General features: G+C 40.3%; 2 protein-coding genes across 4 annotated transcripts in view; one reads left to right on the top strand and one right to left on the bottom strand.

Moving 5' to 3' along the window:
- Positions 1–10,386, bottom strand: part of DYNC2I1 (dynein 2 intermediate chain 1) — a 33,922-nt gene extending 23,536 nt beyond the window's left edge. The window contains exons 1-6 of the mRNA XM_074897955.1: positions 10,269–10,386; positions 6,121–6,174; positions 4,162–4,585; positions 3,533–3,585; positions 2,624–2,944; positions 886–944 (exon numbers count right to left, since the gene is read on the bottom strand). Coding sequence (XP_074754056.1) covers positions 886–944; positions 2,624–2,944; positions 3,533–3,585; positions 4,162–4,585; positions 6,121–6,174; positions 10,269–10,283 — 926 coding nt within the window. The 5' untranslated portion in view covers positions 10,284–10,386. The remainder of the gene's footprint in view (positions 1–885; positions 945–2,623; positions 2,945–3,532; positions 3,586–4,161; positions 4,586–6,120; positions 6,175–10,268) is intronic.
- Positions 10,387–16,752: 6,366 nt separating this feature from the next.
- ESYT2 (extended synaptotagmin 2) overlaps positions 16,753–21,967 on the top strand; it is a 90,283-nt gene continuing 85,068 nt past the window's right edge. For all 3 annotated transcript variants that reach the window (XM_074899936.1, XM_074899935.1, XM_074899934.1), the window contains exon 1: positions 16,753–17,289. In XM_074899936.1, coding sequence (XP_074756037.1) covers positions 16,933–17,289 — 357 coding nt within the window. In that variant the 5' untranslated portion in view covers positions 16,753–16,932. The remainder of the gene's footprint in view (positions 17,290–21,967) is intronic.

The following is a 21,967-nucleotide window of genomic DNA, read 5'->3' as shown; positions in this document are numbered from 1 at the left end:
TTTAATTTTCTTCTTTAGTACAGGACACATTTCCACAATGACTAATTCACTACAACTAAAGTGATCTGTCCCGGGCTTAAGAAACAATAGTAATACTTAGCCAATAGTGGTAGTGACTTCACTATCGCTGTCAGTGTCCCTAGAAGCCAGCATGCTAGTCTTTTATTTAGCTAGGAAGCTAAACTAGGGTTTAAGAATGAGAATTGTGACTGTCAACAAACCCAGAGAGTTATACTTCAGAAAGTTGTACTAGAATTTCACAGTGCTGAAGCATTAAGGAATGCAAAGAGAAAGACAATATATACAGAACTTCTGTAACATTTTATATTTGCTAGCAATAAAACTTAGAAATATCACCCTGAAATTTTACTGATCCTGCTGAGGATGACCTGGACTTTCTCTTTCACATACAACGGTAAACTTGGTATATATATAATTGTTTAGATGCCACTCAGAGTAGGAACTAAGCAGATATTAAAATTAAAATAAACAATGTAAGAGAGTCCTATGTAGTTCATCATGAACCTTACATGTGTCCATGTAACTGCATAGTGAATTTCCAGGTGGTACAATACAGCATTTCTGTCCCCCAGACTAAGTGCGAGATTAATATATATGTAGTCTGCAAGGACTGCAAAATACTTCTCACCATCCTGGGGTAGGAAAAAAAAGGAATACAAATACATACATTTTTATATTAATCCTCTTAGAGGCAAAACACAGATATTTTCTTTTAAGTGCTATAGTATTGTCCAAAGGGCCTATAAAAAAAATTATATTCACCCTAGATATTTGAGATCAAGAATTCATGCTTATTGTTTTAGTGGTGACTGAATCTTAGTAGATACCATACAGTACATACTTATTTTAAATCTCTGAATTTACCTTACATGCCGATGGCTTGTTTCTTCCTCAATCCTCTCCTCTTTTTCATATTCACTGTTCTGTAAAAGAAGTTACAATATTCATGTATGAGAAACACTGGGAGAAAATATGTATATGAACCTGTATTAGTAGGAGTGATATTAAACAGTAAGAAAGGTTTCTAAATAATTATTTCAATGACACATATATTTTTTTTTTATCAGTCATTTCTTGTAAGAACTTCTGTGTATGAAGTAACATCAGAATAATCTTCTCCTTACAGATATGGTAACCAAAGAAAATAAACACCCATAAAAGATATGCTATATGTATAAAATGAGCTTCTCCCCAAAATATTAAATACCTTGGAGTGAAGTTTGGCTACCTCCCCTTCTGCATGCATTTCAGAAAGGAAACAAGAAGGGATCTTGAGTTGTCTTTGCTTAAAACCTTACAATGCTTTACCAGAGTAAATGCCAGGTTTTTTATAGCATACCTTTACATAGCAGATCAGTAAAAATGGTTAAAAAAAACTCTGGGCCCAGTGTATACTGCTTAAATTGCGAGCCCAGAGCACTTTCCTGAATAACCCCTAGGCATGGCTGAAAGACTGACAGGAACTAAATAGGCTGTGACAAACCTGTTTCAATTAATGAGATTTTAACAGTATGGACTGCAACAATTCACACCAGTTGGACCCAGGAACAAAGAAGAGTCTCAGGCACTTTTAATGCCCAGTACAGGGACTTCACTCTTAAATTCTATATTATGAAAGTTTGCCTACAGTTAGAAATGTATTCAATAGGTTGCTTAAGATAAAGGTATTTTTCTCTATCCATGAGCATCAGAAAAAGAAACCTAACTCTGAGACAGAAGCATCAGCTTCAGTGGACATGTTCTGTAACAGCTACTTGAGTAAATTTCCAAGGAAGTCAAACATTGAGCAAGCTCCTGGTAGACTTTTGAATTCTGCTGCAGAAGGTCAGTTACAGGACTTACTTGTGGTGGGCCCCTACAATGAAGATGCCTAGTATTTTCACTAGAAAATACATTTCTGAACTTTTCTGTGGGAAGCTTGTACATCTTCACTCATTAAGCAGCAGAAGAAACTACCCTAGACCACTTGAATGGTTCTATGTTCCATACAACATCTCATTTTAAGAGTTACAAATTACTATATATTTCTTCTCTCATTCTTGTAGAATGAGTACTTGTATTATAAAAAACAGTAAAAAATGTCATAGTTTTGATTAAGTCTCTAGGATATACCATCATGCTCTATATTAAAAGCATAAAAGATATTCTATGGCTTCAGAAGTAGAGGCAAACCCCACAAATATAAGTGATCTATATTCACGTGCCTACTCATGAGTTAGATATCCACGGTCCCTTTATAGGCGACACCAACAATAGCTTCTATTAAAGTCATATTTTTTTTCTACAAAGGCAGCCAATATGTTTTAATGGGCCTCTAGCCTAATTTCATCTTCACTTCAAAGTATTAGTAAAACTTTCAAAAATCATAGCAATAAAGAATGTTATGAATAAAAGACATGGCAGTTGGCTTTCACACGGAAGGAATCAGCTCTGGGTTAGGATACTTCAATGCAGATGTAGTATCTGATCCAACTCTTTAGCCTCAAATTTTTAAAAATGTTGACTTACAATTCTAGTTTTTTATTATTCATCTTATCAGTGATGATATATGAACAATTAAAGCAAGTTATTAGGTAATGTTTTACAGTCTTACAAAACTAACCCTTAGATCATGCTTCTTTCTTTCATTTTCTCTACTTTTTACTCTCTCATTGGCTTCTGCTGGTTGCCCTTCTCTGTCTCCATGGGAAAAGCCCTCTTCAGATCTCTTTGATTTATGTTTTTCTTCCTTTTCATAATATTTATGACTCCTCTCTTTTGAAAGCCTCTCTTTTCCTGGCCCAACAGAATGTTCTTTTTTATCTCTGTGTCTTCTTTCTCTCTCTTTATCCAACTCTCGATCTTTCTGTAACTTGTGTACACGTTCACCTTCTTCAACTTTGTGAGCTAAAAATTTGTCAATGCTCTTCTTGGTGTCATTAACCTGAAAAGAGAAAAATAACATTAAAGAGAGTTCTCCAACACTGTTTTAGCTTCACAAATCTATCCATTTTTGACCATTACAATGATGGATTTCTAAGTACCTAATCTCTTTCTGCCACTTTATTTTTAATCTCCTATGATGGCAAGTTTCAAATTATCATATCACTTTTCTGATATTTCTTCTGAGATATCATGTATTTTGCTACAGAATATTCTTTGGCTTATGTATTCTTCATGCAAAAATTTAATTCTTTGTTTACTAGATGGTCTAACATAAAATGGGATGTATACTTACTAATATCCTTGTAATAAAGCCATAAAGAACGGATGGAAAATTTTGATGTAGCTGTACAAAAATAAAGCAACATTTGCTATGCAAATTTTATTTTATTGTACTTAAAAAAAAAAAAAAGTCGTTACAATGGAATGGTTCAGATATATTTTTTTGGTGTGTGTTTTGTACACTCATGAGAACCTTGTTATCTACGCATCTTTTGGATTTCTTGGGAGCTGTAGTCTGATCCATTTTCTTCATTATTCTACAATTTTGTCTTATTCCATTATGAAACACTTCATTCCTTTCCTTTACCTTCTTTTCTGTATGTCTTATTTCTCGTTCTTCACTTCTTGTTTTCTCCTCCTCTAGAAAATATATTTATAAATTAATGAACACGTTATTATACTCAAACTCTGTACATAATTAACTCTAGCATGTAGAAAATAGTATTTCAGTGACATGGTTTTCTAAAACATAGGAGCTTTCTGAAAATAACATATTATGTTGAAATTCTCTCTCTCCAAAGCTGGTTACTCCTTTACCTTTCCTAATGAATCCCTCTGTTCTCAGTTGTCTTGTGTAATGATAAGAGTAATGACACATGCTAACAACTTCAGCAATCACTCTGCAACTTGGGGATTCAAATGGATCACTCAGTAGAGAATGTTTAGGCAGGAAGGTACTTATTCTCTTCAAGTCAGCTGACCAACTAAAGCAGTGACGTTCACCCTCTCTTCAGAGGAAGGAAAACGAGCATGAAAAATTTTAAAAGCACCAAAATAAAACTAGGTTACCACAAGATTCCACAAAGATATACAATATCAGTAGGTACTCACGCCTCCCTGTCTTTATCTTCTCTGTACAGATGGGGTATGGTTTCAGAGTATTTCTATCTAAATATCAAATATTTCAAAGTACAACAGCAACCCAAAACAACTTACCCAAACGATGCCTGCTTTCTCTTCTTCTGTGATGTTCTTTATCTCTTCCTTCAAATGATTTCAGATTCTTTTGTGTATCTGTTCGCTTTATCTCATGTCTTTTATGCTTTCTGTCTCGTTCTCTATCACTCTCCCTATCTTTAGGTACACTGTATCTTTCCTTCTCCATACTTGACTCCTGAAGCTTATCTCTATATCTCTCTCTGTCTCCTCTCTGGTGCTCTTTTCCCCTTTCTTTATCTCTCATTTTATCCCTGTCTCTTTCAACAGATTTAAATCTCTCTCTCTCTCTCGTTCTTTCCTTGCTCTTCCCTCTGTCTCTGCGTTCATGTTTATGAGTGTCTGTGTCATGAACAGACTTCTCTTTCTGCAGTTTCTTTTCTCTGTGCTTTTGGTCTTCATTTTGACTATCTGGTTGTGATGCCTGAAATTTAAAAAAAATAGTCTGTTATTATAATTCAGCAATGTTTTGATATAGTATATTCATGTGAAAAAAGAATAGTGGATTGCTAACTATGGATTTAATTTCCCAAACTGTATTAAAATGCTGATATATTTCTAGGCTTACTTTTTAAAATTACTAACACATGTCTGTACTTATTGTAAGAAGGACTAATAAATTAAATAAATAATAAACTGCATTTTCAATGTATTTGAAAATAATTTGGGGAAAAAAAGGAAAATTTACTGTGAAACTGTGCATTCTGTTTAGAGCTAGGTTGAAAAATTAACTAAGCTCATGTAGACAGAAACTGCGCCATCTTGTAAAACATGTTACAGATATAAACAGTAATGATAGATAACTGTGCATCCTGCACCTGCCTTTAGAAGATTGGCTTTTACTTGAACAGAAGGCAGCATATAAAAACTGTGAAAGAAAGTTTTGGGGCCTATATCCCTTAAGGATGCAACTATTCTTATATCTTTCTAAAGTCATAAGAGACTATATTTTAATACTGAAGCAAGTAGCACAACTCTTGCTGATTTCACTACATCCACAGTTTCAGCTATTTACTCAATGCAGAACAAACAGAACTGGCTTTTATCATAGTCAATGAGTAAAGTGAATTAAACTTTATCCAACTGTTCCACAGAAATGAAAGTCCAACCACACCAGTTCTGCTGGAACTAACAACTCACATTTGTTTGCTTCAGCCCACATGGAAGTAGTGGAAATGTTACTGAACATCTAAAAAATACAAAGTACTTATACTGGCACTGAAATAATGGGGAGCTTTGAAATATAATTGCTAGAAAGCTAGGCAGATTAACAAGTAGGAAGCTTTAGTTTATCAAAGGACTAATAAAGATCTGCACAAGATGTAGAAGATACATATTGGAAAACAGCTTTTAAAAACATATAGCACAAAACTAATAGGAGTATCAATGATTGACTGACTGGAGCCTGAATGCTTATTTGACCAGCAGATTAAGTAATTAACCAGTTTAAGAGTGCATGACAAACAAAATAGATGATGATAATAAATACAATACATAATATACATGTAGAAAAATGACCAAGTATATATAAAGCTGATCTGTAACTTGGATTTGGGTGGCCAGCAAAGCAGATCCCATTCTGTGCTGTGTGATTACCATAACAATGGTATTTTTTCCATTTACCTAAGTGAGAAAACTGTAGAATAATCTTATATGACTTGTGTAGCTAGAAACAGTTGAGTGAGGCAGCCTCTGGACACATTTGGACTAGAGAGATTCCAGAACGGTCAGTTGTGACAAGGAACTTAGCAGCTACAGATTAAGGATCTGCCCTGTTTGTAGTCAATGATGCAGATTTGAAGTGTCTGGCGTACCCACGAACTTTAAAGAGCTATTATAGATCCCACCAGGCAGAGTGGCTAGTAGAATAAGCAGTCAACACTCTACATTTAGACTGCCAAAAAATTCCACTGCTGTAAGGTAACAACACCAAAACTAGCAGAAATAAAATAAAATCACCCTAAGATGTTTCCTAAGTTCTTCTGATTTCCAAGTATCTTCTTTGGTTCTTCTCTAGAACAGAAAAGACAGCAAAAGACTGAGTAATCAATCTGCAGGGAGAAGTAAATCATTTAGCAATGAATAGTTTTTCAAAGGAAAGGATCAAGGTATATATGTCAAGTACCACTGAATTTTGTAATGTAAACATTAATTTGATTTAGCCCTGATGTGTATACTTACAGTGTACCTGATCTAACTGGACCTGGAAGAGGCCTGAAGCTCAGACTTCTACTGGATTATCCAGCTCTGTATACACATGGTAACCAGTTCTGAGGTTAGTGCTTATGGTGGATGACAGTGCAGCCTTCAAGAAAGACTTAAATTGGTCTTCCAGTGATAGACCAAATGGGTACACAGAGTCAGGCCACTTTTGCAAAGTATTCGATGTATCAGTGTCCAACCTCCGGCTCTATTAGATCTAATTTAAAAGTCCCAGTCAGAGATTTATTTAGGTGAGGTTTTAATATGTCTGAGGTTGAAGTTTTTCTGGGCAACCTGGTTCTTGGGTTTGACCCCTCTCAATTAAAAACGTTTTCCTCATACCAAGTCATAATTTCCGTTACTAATAGTTAGAGCCACTAACTTCTGTCCTCTCACTGTACATCTCGGAGAAGAATTTGGCTCCATCTTTTCTACAGATCCTCTTTAGATACTTGAAGATGGCAGTTAAGATCCCCTCTTAGTTTTCTTTTCTCTAGCCTGAACAGCTCCTTAGCCTCCTTCCCACATACACCAGGGCTCCAGCCCCACAGCCATCTCCGTGCCTGACTCTAGAATCAATTTACTACCAGTGGCCTTAAAACCAGACATAGTACTGCAGACAGGGCCTCACAAGTGCTGAGGAGAACTGTCTTCCCTACACTTGCTAGCTATAGTCTTCGTGACACACATAACCAGTGTGTGGTTAACCATAACCACCTGAAGAGCACCCTGATGACTTATGTTCCAGTTTCTGTCCACCAGGACCCTCAGATCCTTTTTCTGCAGAATCACTCACAGAACTCATTCACATAGCTAACAGTAAATACAGTATTTTCCCCTTAAGGCATATCATTTGAGCCACACCAAACTCAGCTGTAAGAACATTTCAGAGAATAAATAACATGGCCAAGCAGTGAATCTAAAAATACCATGACATATGCAATGCTTTTTTTTTGGTTTGTTTTTTTTTTTTTTTATCAGCAGGGATCTGACATAACCATGATACATTTTTGTTAGACTGTTTAAAACTGAAAGTTAAAAATAGTTAGATTACTGTGCATTTCAAGTGAACCAGAGAATCTTCTGGTTTAGTAATTGCAGGCATCTCAAAAAATGCTGGCACTATTTATCAATCAACTGTCACTTCACATTTTAAAGTGGTTCAGACTATATGTGTAAGTTGACTGCCATTTAAATATTTGTATGTAGTCCTGAAGAAAAAAGTAAAAAGGTAATGAAATTAATAAGAGTATACATGAACATTTTCACTAGACTTCTCCCTAGTTAAACAGGTTATATTTATTCTATCCTCATTTGCCGAGTTACTGCCCTTAACTGCTTAGCTGCTGCTAAATAAACTAAAAGAAACCATATTGTTGGAGATCACTACAGCAAATTAGGAATTTTAATCTATTGAATATTTTAACTAGTTCATTGAAGGATGATGACTGTATACAAAGTGTCATGGCCAGCCTACAATTATTCTCAAATTACACCTGGTAAAGTTACTAGAGATTAACAAAATAATCACTGATATTTGAATGATGAGCTGCACTGGTGGAAGAAAATAAACACACTGGTGCCCATTTATAATATGCAAGCAGCATTATAGTAGTTTGAGGGTTTTTATTCTACATGAAAAAATTCTTGTCTTTTCAAAGTTAGATTTCATGGAAGATTGTAGTGGACTTGTAAACTTCATCTAAAGTCAATCAGAAGCACCAAGAAGGCAGCCTTTGTTACAAAATTAAAATTTTCTTCTGATCCTTAAAAAAGGCAAAAAGTATAAATATTTACTACTGCAGAAAGTCAGATGAGAAAGTAAAAGCAAAGTTGAAAATTTTCGAGAGTGAAATTTTAACAATGCCTCAGAAACTTGACAGAACTTGTGTGAGGGTAAGCTGGAAGGAAGGATATGGATGGGAAGAGAAGTGCTGTACTGCAGTCTCAAATAGTAACCTGTTTAAAATCCTTAATATATACGATTATGTTTTGGTTTTAGATGGTATTTAGGTACATATCAGAAATCAAAAAAAGAATGCTAAAGGTGTTAATAGCCTAAAACCTGTATAGTCTATAGACAATATCAGAAAATATAGTCTGAGATTTATTTCAAAGCTGAGGCAAAAGGCATGCAGCAAACCCTTAGACATGATTCTCTACTGCCCAAAAACGTGCATCCCCACTTCTCTGGTGTCTGCAGTTCTCACCCTCCCACCACCACTAGAATCTATTGCTTTTCTATAAGGTGATCTTCCACTTAATTCTCTGCTTTTGCAGGAGACTAACAAACAAATAGAAAATGTAAGATCTTTTACAAAGCTTAAAGAAACAATACCTGTGAGACCACTGTTGCTCTGTAGGTAGAGGAATCATTGTACACACAAAAAGAAATATTTAAAACAAACTTTAAAAGGATTTACTGAAGTTTCTCACATGTTTACTACTTTAGAAGTCCTTATATACTCACCTAAATCCAGATTAAGGTTATTTAAACCACACTGGTGTTTAACTTAATCTACCTGAAAGCATGGGGAGCTCATCAGCTGATTTTAAATGCCACAGATTTATTGAACTCAAGAAGTGCTATGAAAATTTTTAACGTTTAAGAATCTATTCTTTAGTTTAAAGGACTCTTCAAGCGATATCAAAAAATAGTCAACTGTCCATAGCTTTTAAACCAGAGAAAAGCACTTTATTTTTTACATATAAAAATGTATCTGGCTTATTTCCAACATGAGTTGCCTATCTGAGGGCCCTCAAACAGGTAAACATCACGAGCGCTAGACTTGATTTTGTAGAACAGAAACAGCAAAAGGAGACTTTCTCATACAATGGGGCTGTTAGTATGACTGCCTCTGGGTGCTTGGCAGCTTTATACTAACACCTGAAAAATTTTAGATCTAAGTTTAACTTTCCATCACAATTCACTAATTCACTTCTTTTCAGTAAAGGGGTTATTGATGTACCATGGTTACTGAAATGATACACAAACAAGAGTTTTTAGAGTGGTTCTAACATACTGCTTCACATACCCTGCCCAGTCACTCTACTTCCTACTCCACTATTTCTATTCAGCATGACCACAAATTAATTAGCTGTTAGAATCCAGATTCATACAACAGTAATAAAAGTGATTTGATACTTCTGCTTTTTCAAATGAACATGTAAGACAATGGTCGATGTTTGCATATCCATGTGGTTTTGCTTGTTTTAATTTGGAGCTCTACAAATTTCATAAATTAACACTATCGTGTTATGCGAGTTCCGAATGAACTGAAACTCAACAATTAGCAGTTACAGGAGTACAGTTATTAAATATACCTTATCTACAACCTGAAACATTAACAGCTTTGGATATTTATCTAGAGCACCTATCTTCCGCAGAAAGATCTGTGGCTGATGCGGCCTCATCGGTCGGCTAGAGGAATAAGGACTTCCTCACTACCGCTACTTGGGTGCGAGTTCCATCGGCGTGCTGACAGAGCAAGGAGACCTGAAGTGTCCAGGGAGTGCTATGGGGGTTCTCAGGACCAGCAGAACAAACACTAGGGCTGTGTCCTGCCCTTGCCCCCACAGAAGCCCTGACTTATTCAACGCCAAGGGACACGCGCGGCGGCAATGAGACGCGGCCGGCTGAGGGGGTGGCTTTGGGCGGCGCCAAGGCACCTAAAGCACGAAGGGCCGGGAGCAGGGGAAGGCCGAGCAAGAAAAACATGACGGGTCGGGCGGCGGCCAGGCCGCGCTGCTGCCGCCTCCGGCGCCTCCTCAGAGCCCTCCTGGACCGGGGGAAGGGGCGAGGCGGGGCGGCCTCTCGCGCCGCGCCCGCAGGAACCGGGCCTGGGCAGCGCCGGCAGGCTCGCCCGGCTCCCTGGAGCCCCTGCCGCTTCCCAGCGGCCCCTCACCTTCTCACCCTCCATGGCGGAGGCTGACAGGCACGGCGTCCCGCCGCCACCGGCCGCCTCCGAGCGGGCAGGAAAGCAGGGCCGGTGCGTCCGGGCCTGCCTAGCAACAGCCGGCGAGGGGGAAGCAGCCGATCGGCCGAGCCACGGATTGAGCGCCGGGGGCCGCCGCCAGAACGGGCGGGCGCTGCTGCCGCGCAGCATTGTGGGAAAGGGCGAGGGCGCCCGGCGGCGAGGGGAAGGGCGGGGCAGGGCGGTGCGTGGCGCCGGGCGCTCGCTGCGGCGCGGCGGGAGGGCGCCCGGCCGCCTCCGGCCCTTTGCTAGCGAGAAGCGGCACGCTGGGGGGCCTAAGGGAGGGTTTTCCTCCGCGGGGAGGAGCCCGGGCCCGCCCAGCGCCATCCTGCGAGGCGTTAAATCCCGTCGTTAAAGCGCCGTCGCGCTCCTGTTCGCTGCTGCCTTTCTGTAGGCTAAGTATACTATAAAACCACTCCTAATGGTAGCTGCTGCACTCTTGGTAAAGTTATGCGCGATTATTGTGGAAAATAATGTTGAGGGTGATGTGCTTAATGTAATCTGCCGTGTACCCAGGTATTAGGTAGAGGTAGGTATGAAGAATACCCGTAGAAATAAAAACGTTAATGACATTCCCACAGTAACGAATACCGGAGCTGTTTTCTGTAGCAAAGGGCAAGTGGCAGCTTACCAAGCACACGTGAAACAAACGACGTAAACGATGATCGCCCGCAGGAAAGGTGTGTGTGCTTTTTTTACAGCAAGTATTTACAATCTATTAAGGTGCAATTTAAAAGACCAGGTGAAAATTCCTCCAGGCACTTCTAACTTTGTTGTCTCTTTTTTCCTCTTAAGGGTAAACAAAAAGTTAATATGTAACACTGATAATTATTAATGGTGGTAGAAAACTGACTACTGGGGGGGGGGGGGGGGGGGGGGGAGCAGAGGAAGAGGCCTTGTTGCACCTGAGAAACATTCTTGCCATAGTTCAAAAGCAGTTTGTCACACTGACTTCAAAGAGAGAAAATGTAACCCCTTGGCCTTAAATGTTCAGTTGACAAATACATAGAAGCGTCAATACGCTTGCCCCTTATTCACGTTTTCAGAATAAACTAAAAATGCTGTGAAAATTGCCTCACTGTTCAGACTATGAAATATTTTATCGTATAGAAGAAAAATCAAAGGCAAATTAAGCAAGCAATGGGGGGGGGGGGGGGGAAGACCCTCAATATTTTATTAAGAAAACCCTCAAAGCAATAAACCACAATTAACTGTAAGTATGACCTTTAGGAGCTAAATTACGTCCACTAAATATAAACATCTATGGATACTAAACTATTTATAACATTCTTATGAATTATTTAGCTGTCTTTGGCAGAGCAACAATAAGCTATAAGCATTTTGTATCTTCTTCCCTGAACAAATAAAAATGCACTTACAAGTCGTCTTGGATTAACTTAAAAAGCTATTTAGCCGAAGAGCCGAACACATGGAACAAGGCATCTGCTTAGTAAAGGATACTCTGCAGAAATGCTGTCCTACAGATGGAGGCTGCAGGACAAACACTGGCTTCAAGTACTCTAATTGAACCTTGGTTTTAACATTATAGCAAATACATGTAACTAAAACTAGCAAATGTGATAGTGTTACCAAAGACTGGACAGAAGAAAAGGGTTTTTTTCCAAGTTCTGGTTGTACCATCTACTCTTTAGAATATGCATATGTACTTGTTACCAAAAAAAAAAAAAAAAAAAAATCCGTTTTGACTGCCAATAGCTTTTTCTGACCACTATTAGAGTATACTAGTCAGGCAGATTTATGTCAAGAGAAAAATTATGGGAAGACACCACTAAAGGGTGTGGAAAGAACTTTTCAAACCTAAAGCCAGGGATCAAGCTGAAGTTTAACTGCTGCATGAGAACACAAGCTGGAATAACACCTGTGGAATAACAGAACTAAAATTAGTGCACATTTAAGTGTTTCCATCATGCATTACAAATAAACTACAGTTTCTCAGCAATGTAGTGGAAAAAAATGAATACATCAGTAGTTTTATTGTTTTTATTAAAATAGGTGTTAGAGTCACATGAATACAGGGAATTAAATGGCAAATATCTGTTGTATTACTAGACAGCCTGAAAGGATGCCCTAGCTTTTCTTGGAAAGAAAAGCGTTATAAACAAGGCTTCTGGTAGCCCTGGGAATTTTAACACAATTTTAGCTTCTACATGCTTTTCTCTTGTCTGACTTGGTACACATATCTTCTTTACCTACACTGTTATCTGAAAAATAGGGATATAAAATAACTCAGCTTTTTACATTCTGTAGTAATAAGCTATTTTCCTCTTTGGATGCTCTTCTAATCCTGTGAAGCAATACTGAATTTTTCTTCACCACTATATGGAATGACACACCACAGCATTACACACAAAAAAACTACTGGAAGTATCAACCATCCCTAGGACAACATGGCAACCCTCCAACATGCTTAAAAATGATGATTATTTTATTATTTTTCTTTAAATGCTTTTTTTTTTTTTTTTTTTTTTTGTATGAATGAAGAGACTTGTTAGGATCTAGGCTTTGTAACTATATTTTTTCCCATTTTTTTTAAACCAATTTCTGCTGTGGCCTTATGAAGATGGGAAGAAAATGTTACTATTACTATCGATGGAGGTGCATAAATGACCTCTTGCAAAGTGTTCAAAATACTTATGTTAGTCTGTCCTCCAGGTTCATAAATAGAAACTGCATAAATGTGGATCTTTGTGTAAACTTTGTTCCATTAGTGTTGAACTATAACTTGTAGACTCCCATTAGGGAAAAAAAAAAAAAAAAAATTCTTGTGAAAACTTATTAATAAACATATTTTAGTGGAAAGTATTTCTGTCCTCAGGAACAATAAATATTTGAGGATCTTATAATGAGAGTACAATTTATGCATTCAGTGAAACTGAAGCCAGATTGGGTGATACCAAGGATCAGACATGTATAATGTTGTTCCACACAACAGAAGCTCTCTATACTGAACAGGTGTGGTAGAGTCTTCTGACTCTTCTTTGTGCCATATATTAGATAATTTGAAGCAGGCAGAAAATATTTGTACTATATACTAGATAATCTGAAGCAGGTTGACACCGCTGGACAAAATCATAATGAGAATTTTCTAGGATGAAACTTCATGTAAATTAGGTTTCCATTAATAATTCAAAAATTTTTAGGAAAAATAAGGTGCAATATCAAACACTGTTTTTCAGAAAGATTAACTATTACTGAAAATGGTCAAGAAGCAGCATTTAAAATTGCTTCCAAAATGTGTGGTTTTGTGTGAATTCCCAAAAAGTCAGGGAAACTTAGATTTTCTTTTTCACCATACAAACAGGATTTTCTCAATTTTTTATCAACCACAAAACCCCAGATGTATAAATAAGATCTTTTTGGAAGTTATTCTGTAGAATAGTGTCAGTACTGAATGGAAAAAAAAGCTCCATGGCAAACTGATGTGATGCAAAGTAAAGATAAACATAAACATAGGACAACACTACTTGTACTCCAGTGGAAGCTATTGATTTTGAAAAAGCAAAAAAGGAATCCAATTAAAAGGAGAAACAAGAACATATGGCTAAGAATGGGTATAAAGGAATAATGCAAGCAAAATGTGTTAATTAAAATTCTAAGAAGGCAACAGACCTACAAAGCAGGATAAATACTAAGGAATAAATATTATCTAAATGAGATAAATATAATCAGCTCTGTAGCTGATACAATTCACTATAGGGTACTTAAGGAAAAGCCAGAGTAATCTCTGTGCCATAAGTGAGTATCTTCAAGAGTTCCTGAAGCACTGAAGTTTGCTATCGTAAGTATTAAAAAATAGGATCAGAAAATATGCAAATTAACAATTCCAAGATTCTCGAGCAAGTTTTTAAACAAACCCCCCCCCCCAACCCAAATAACTTGTGTTTATCCAGAACATTTTAAGAAAAACTTTATAATAGAGTAACTGACCTTAATTTATTCCCTAGCAGCAGAGTTTATATCTTGATTTTAACAAGACTCTTTTGTTCCTATTATAATATCGGGTATGCTGATTTCATACCACCACTTTCTTCATCAAAATACTGTGTGGGACCAAGTCAGTTACTTACAGAAGTTCTAAGAAATCAGCAGTAATCTCTTTATCAGAACTTTCTATTTATGTTACAGATAAATGCTATCAAATTAATGCTACAAGAGCTTGCCTCTGTTTGCCTATTTGATTGGCACAGTATCACCCACCTTTCGTTTGGATTAATCAAGCTTCCCTGTCAACTGAGGAATTACTCTGCCCAGGATCAATGCTGGGCTGTCAGGCCTACACTTACATGTTTGTCATCCTAAATGCTGCTGCAAGATTAATATTTTTTTCTGATGTCCTTCTCCAGTGTATTAATACTGAGTGTAGAGGGTACTCCTCTACAAATTCTATATCCAGTTTATTTGCAGAATACACATCGAGACACAAAGGAGAGCAGAATAAGATGCAGCATATAGTAAAGTGGTAGTTGGTAAATGTCATATTAATTCACTTTTTTTTTTTTTTCTTGTTTTGAATTTTCATTTTGGTTTGTGGTACAGTTGTGTTCTGCTTCAGATATTGTGAAGGGAGGTAAAATGGAGCAATTGAGTTTAAGACCAAGAACAAAGGGCTTGAAAAAATGAGAAAATATTAGTAGTATTGGTCGTAATGGAGGGAGCCCACATACAATATGGCCATTTGTACTAGGTGGTACTGAAACTCAGGAGTGAGGAGTTCACAATGAAGTCTATATAAGCAAACTAAATAATTAGAAGACGAATACAGTAAATGGAAAAAAATCACCCACATTTACCATAGCTTGATATTATTGGTATCCAAAGGGGTGACGGAGTCGTACTTGATAGCTCCAATTTAAGGTAACGAGCTTTTACAGGGTCTTATGCTGCCCTTCGGTCCCCTCACTGTTACAGCCTGAGATGTTTTGGGTTCTCTAGAAGACCCAAAGTAAGCAGCCATCTCAAAGCTTGGCTTATCACATACTTGTAAATAACTAATTTTGTTGCTTCTTTTTGTATCATTTGGTCATTCAGAATTTTCATCCTAACCTACTTACATAGATGGGAACACTCACTGTCAATGGTAAAGGGGGAGTAAAGAAGAGCAACGTGAGTCTACAAGAAGAAATTGGTTTTGCTTAAAAGTGGTCCATTATACCTGATTGCAGGCATGGAGGCAATTTGGAAAGATGACAAAACAGGACAGCACATTCAGTTGTTGAGATGTGGATTCTCTTTCCAATTCTGCTCGGCAGCACTGAGCAAACAACTTTTCCTTTTGTGCTGTTGCCTTCCTGACCTTCCTTTTCTCTGCATAATGGAGATGAGGTTGCTCTCACTACTTAAGGAAATGAAGCTTGTGCAGCTTTCCTATTTGTCCGTTTGTATGTGTTTTTATAACTTCTCAGCCTATTGCCTAAATTAATTCTCCCCTCTTCCCTGCCTGCAGATATTAGTCTCATAAAGTCCTACAGATTTTGTGAAAATTGGCAGCTGAAGAGAGGGGAAACGAGAAGACCCTCATTCCCTCTAAGTGAAAGGTTAGCTATTTAAAGCCAAAAGAAAAAAAAAACCTCCTGGTGAATGCTGAGTTTAAGCAGTAGGTGCACAACAGCACACGGCTAAGGCCAAGCAACAGCTGCCCCTCACGAAACTGATGGCTACATGAAAGTTATTTAAAAGATAAAAGAATGGTAGGAGGAATGATGTGGGAAGCAGGTGCTACTATGTTAGGGGGAGACAGGACACGAGCCTGTAGAAAATCGGTTTTTCTAGTTCCACAGATTGGGGTTTGCGTCATCCCAAAGTCGTGGGTGCTACCCCAGGTGCTCCTGTGTTTTAACAAGCTGGCAGAGGAGCCGGCTGTAGCGGCGGAGCGGAGCGGCGGGTCCCTGGTCCCCTGAGCAGCGGGCCCTTCAGTAACATCCCTCGGCAGGGCACAGGGCAAAGTACGAAGCTGGTTTCTGGGGGGTGTGACAGGTACACGCCGCTCAGCCGCGCACGCGGCTGACGAGAGGGGTCGCGCTGCGGTCTGCCCCCGAGGAAGCCCCCACTAGCGCCTTCGCGGTCCCCGCGGCCCTGGCGAGGCTGGGCGGGAGGCGACGGGGGTCCCGGCGGCAGTAAGTGGAGCTCTGCGAGAGGCGGCGACCGTCTCCTCCCGGCCCGGGTCCCGTGGCGCAGAACAAGCCCGCGCTTCCCGAGGCAGGCCCGGGAGGGAAGGACGAGCGAGAGCGGGGCCGGCAGAGGGGCGGGGGGAGGCGGCCGCTCGGAGGAGGCGTTCGTGCGGCGCGCCGGGCGCCAATAGCGGTGGCGGGGGACCGGGCGCCTCCCCGCGGCGGTGCACCCCGCCCCCCCCCCCCCCCCCCCGCGGCGGCGGCCGTCTGGGCCGGGCCGCCCCGAACCCGGAAGCGGGAGGCGGTTGGTGTCGGTGCGCGGGGAGCGGGGCCGGGCGCAGGATGCGAGGCGCCGCCGCCGCCCTGCCCCCCTGCCCGCTCGCAGCCAGCGCCCGAGGAGGAGGAGGAGCGGCGGCAGCAGCAGCGGGAGGAGCGGCAGCAGCAGTAGGAAGCGCCGCGGCGATAGCATGAGCGGGGCCGCGGCGAAGCAGTGCCCCGGCGCGGGGTCCGCCACGGATCCCGCCGCCGCGGAGAAGGCGGCGACTGAGGACTCGGTGCCGGAGTCGCCGCCGCCGCTGCTGAGCGTGGACGTGACGGGCTTGGTGTCGCAGTTTGCGAGGAGCTTCGTGCTGATCTTCCCCGTGTACGTGCTGGGCTACCTGGGGCTGAGCTTCAGCTGGGTCCTCATCGCTCTGTGCGGGCTCTTCTGGATCCGCAGGCACCGCGGCGGCAAGACCTCCCGCCTGGGCCGGGCGCTCGCCTTCCTGGAGGACGAGGAGGAGGCGGTGCGGCTCAGCGTCTCCTCCGCGGATCTGCCTGCGTGGGTGAGTGAGTGGCCACCACCCTCCGGCGCTGCCGAGGGAGCACCGGCGCCCGGCGGGCAGCACAGCCGCCGGGCGAGCCGGGGCCTGTCACCTCCCCACCCCGGGGCTGCGGGGGAAGAGGCTCGCTACAGGCCGGAGGCCAGAGCCCCGGAGCCGGCCCGGGGGAAGGGAGGGAGGGAGGGAAGGAGGGGGCGAAGGGGCGGCATCTCCCGCGCCCCTAGGCTGCTCGGACCGGTTTGCCAGCCTCTTTGAAGACTCGGCGTCCAGCGGCGGGAGCGGTGTTGCCGGTCGTGGGCAGGCGGAGCAAGCCTCCCTCCGCCGGGGTGGCCTGTCCCTGCCGCCCGTTAGCACCCGCGGCAGCCGTGTGGTGACAGTCCCGCGGCGCTGCCGTGCGGTACTGAACCTGGCATGGACGGGTTTCCCTCGCAGAAATAAACTTTACTTCAGGGTTTGGTGTGTGTCCCGTCCCCCCACCCGGTCCGGTGCCAGTGACGCACACGTCTTGGATGTTGCGGGGTCTCTGCGGTGCATAGGTCTCGCGGCTCGGGCTGGAACCTTTTCATGGGAAGCTGAGATTAGAGGCAGACAAAATCGATATCTTAACGGTTTTCGGTAAAGCGTTACCGAATAGGGAGTGACATAAAAATGAGGTGGTTCTGGCAGGTTTCAGGGTTGTGACGTGAGGACTAAAGGAAAGGGGCTGTGATGGCCTTATTTGTGCGTTGCTGTGGTGGGTTTTAAAAGGCATTATTCGAAAGTGGAGTCTTCCCAGGCTTTCTAATAAGTCCTTAGAACTACCATTATTATTTTTCTTTAGCTGAACCTCAGCATTACAGTTGAATGCTGCTTCTTTATAATTTTTACTTTGGAGGATTAACAATTTTTTAAATACAGCTGGTAGCTGTCAGTGCTCATCCAGGCCTCTCTATGTCCTGGTCTGCCCCTGTGATCTGCTGTGCAGATCTTACTGCTCTCTTAGTCCCCATACCTGAAGTCTTGAAGTTTTCTGCTACATCTTTCGATGTGATTTCTTTGTTGACTGCTCTCCACTCCTCAGTAATAGCCATCCACATCTCTGCTGGTTGCTGTTTGCAGTGACTGTGCATTGAGCAGCATTGAGATGGTAAGTATCCAAGTAGCTATTTTCATGGGATCAGATTGCTGTACCTGATGTCACCTGTCCTAGCTCTACTAAGGAAGTTACAGGAGTCTACACATCTGGAGAGAATGTAGTGTTTAGGTGTGAGATGGGAGTCTTACTCCTGTTTCTTTGCATCTTTTACCCACGTTCTAGTGGAAGATCGTGGTAAAAATGAAGACAATGTTTAGGAGAGGTGAAGTGGTTTTACTGCTTGAAGCTGAGATGTGAGTCTTAAATAATGTGGTCAATAACTCTTATGTTAGCTCTGTGTTCTTGGTTTTCGGTGTGGTTTTTTTTTTTTGGGGGGGGGGGGTGTTTCCCCCTGTAATCAGGCAGCAATATAATGGAAGTGTTCTGATTTGATGCATTTAAAATGAATTAATTGAAGCTAGATTTGTTATGGAGCAGTGTATATAGTAACTATCTGCTGGTAACTAAGCAGTAGATGTTCAAGCTTAGTGCCGTGTGTAAATTTCATTTTAAGTCACAATTTATTACCTTTGATAAAACGGTGGAGTTGTCCAAATAACTAAAGATTTAGAAAGAGCCTTTTGAATGAGTGCTGGCTGCAAACACCTGCACATATCCCGTGGTATTATGAGAAAGCAACTGATCGTATGCAGAGCTCTCAGAAGAGCGTGACCTTCTGATATACCAGTTGACAGATATATTGTAAATCACTGTTGGTTTTGTTTTTTTTTTGTGTGTGTGTGGTTTGGTGTTGGGGTGTTGTTTTTTTTTTTTTTTCATGTTCTTTAAAGGCCTTGGTTCTTTTCTTTCTTCTGACATATGTTATGTTCTGGAAGTAGCATGCTTCATAATAAATGTAGCTTCCAGATGAAATGCAATCTGGAAAACAGAGGTCTGAAAACTTAAGGCCCACTTAAATCAAAAGTGGTCTTCAATGTCTGCTTGCATAGTCATTAGGCTTTATGTGAGTCTTTTTGCTGCCTCTGTAATGTTTTTTTTGAAAACTGCTATTCTCCTTCCTTCTGCGTTATGTATGTTGTCTTGGAGATTCCTGGATTTCAATCATATTTCAAATAAGAGCTACTGGGTGGTATATGGACCCTGACATCTCTTAGTTATTGAGTTTATCCATCTCAATGTGAACTCCAAACTGGAGTATGTTCCCTTGGTTTCTGGCCAGGGAAATAAACTTGAGTAGGACAATGCTGTGTTTTAAATATAGGAAATTCTTTACTCTTTGGGGACAGAAACTGAGATGTAATAAACCATTTTTCAAGTAAAATTATGTAACATCTCAAGCATTTATTTGACATGTGGCATCTTCCTGGGCTCTTGATTGGAAAAGAATTTTACCTGAGCAGCAGTGTATGTAAGGTGCTTTTTTTTTTTTTCTTCCCCTCCACCTACCTTGGAATCGATTGCTGCTTTAGCAATTCATTTTCAGTATTCAATAATACTGCACCATTTACTATTTTTTAAGAAAGTGCTAATTGCAGGAGTAATGAATTAAGATTTCTCTGCTGACAGTATACTCAATTACGATTTGAAAGTGATACTGCTGTGCTATCACACTAGAGTTCGTAATGTTAATTATTAGTTTCCCAGATTAGCTTTACTTCTTCCATAAGCAGGTGGTTATACAATAGAATATTCTGTACTGTGCATGTGAAATGAATTAATTCAACATGAATAAAAGTTATGTTACTTAAAATGTCAATGCTGAATTATTTAAAAGAAATATGTATATGCTAAAAAATATTTCCTTTACCATCTTAATCTTTTAAGATCTGTACTCATAGACTTGCTAACATGTAGTTATATCTTTGCTGCGTGTTTGGAAGATGTCACTGATTATATGGGGTGGGAGGGAGCAGAGGTGGGTGGTTTTCCAAGTCATTTAAAACTAGGCAGCAGAATTTATAATGAGAAAAGGGTTGGAGGTCTAAATGGACTTTAAAAAACGTTGACATTTCCCCTTCCTTAGCAACACTTTTTATATGCTAGATGCAATTTATACTGGGATGAATGTCATTAGGATGTAAACATATATAAGGCAAGTGGCAATTTAAGTATCACTACTTAGAGGAAAGAAGGTAGGAAACCAGGACTCTCAATTTTTAAAGGCCAGGTATCGTGTTGCCTTTTATTTTTTAAACAGTAATGGAATTTTCTAATCTGAGTGGTATAACAAATTTACTTTCTCAGAACAACCAAAAAAGTTAATCTAATTTTGCCACTGTAGGTGTTTTTGGTTGCTTAATGTGACTTTTATAACATGCCAACATACCATGTTTGACATCTTTCTGGATAACTGAAACTTTGACTCCTGTTTTCTTCAACATACAGATTAAAAACCACGCTGAATTTTTTTTTTCCCAGGTTAATTGTAAGTTTAGCCTGATACCAGGAGCTGTGTCTGTGTGCAGTCTGTTGCAATTAGCAGGACACCAAAACAGGAACAAATCTTAGTGTTTTTGAATAATTGATTCTCAAAACAGATGTAGACAATTTTCTTCATATCCCTAACCATGTATTATACATAAACTGAAATACTGTACATCATGTAGTAAACATAATGTCATATTAAAACATTAATTGCAAGTCTGATGTAGCATTTTGGGTCCTACAGACTCGCGTTTCTGTTCTAATTTGGAGTGATTTTAGAGTTTTGTTTTTGTTGTTCTGTTTTCTCATTGACTTAAGGTAAAAGGAAAAATCTGCCTAAACCTTTAGTAGCTGTCTAGTCACCTTTTTAACTAAACTGATCTGCAGTCCTATTGTAAAGAAATCTGGTAGGTGGTCTTTCTCTTGGGAAGCTGTATGAAGTTCTTGCAGACTCTGAGTATTATGAATTACTGCTGCCCCTATAGGGAGGAGATGATATCAACATGTATCCTTTTCCCTAGATGCTGATGTATAGCTACAATAATCAATAAAATAATTATCAACCCATGTTTTGTTGAGTGGTTTTGCAATGGCTATGTTCAGTAAAGCATGACTTCAAGGGTAGCTGCGTATTTCTTAGTTGAGTGTTGTGTTGAATGTTGAACAAACTGCTGTAGTATTTAAGGGATGAGGAACCATTCTGAGTAAAAGCAGACTTCAGAATGCGTGTCTGAAAAAGAAATTGTGATTTATAACTATGAGATTGTTTGTATTTAGTCTTGTGTTTATAATAAAATATGCATACATGTTTTCTTTTCCCCAAGCCCCTTCCATGAGCTTCTTGTCAAATACTCCAATTGTATTGTTAGAGCAACAAACACTTTGTTTTTTACTGATGTTGGGAAGGCAGATCCAATGTTTGTGGAAGAAAAATGGTTAGGTAGCTCTAACTGCAGGGTCATACCATGTACTGAGTGACATCTGTAGAGAAGATTGAGCTGGTTACGTTCTTACATGTATCTAGCATGAAGATTTCTTAATGATGTAGAATCAAACTTGGATCTTAGATTGATAGTTCAGGATGGGAATCTCCAAGGAATCCTTGCTGATAGGTGTTAAGTATATACTCAGTAAATTTGATAAACAAGTAGACTTCTGCAATTCAGTGTAGGGTTTTAATTG

The sequence above is a fragment of the Athene noctua genome, chromosome 2 (genome assembly GCF_965140245.1).
Source record: "Athene noctua chromosome 2, bAthNoc1.hap1.1, whole genome shotgun sequence".
Taxonomy (NCBI): Eukaryota; Metazoa; Chordata; class Aves; order Strigiformes; family Strigidae; genus Athene; species Athene noctua.
Note: the sequence above shows the minus strand (reverse complement) of the source record. Positions and strands in the feature narration are given on the sequence as shown.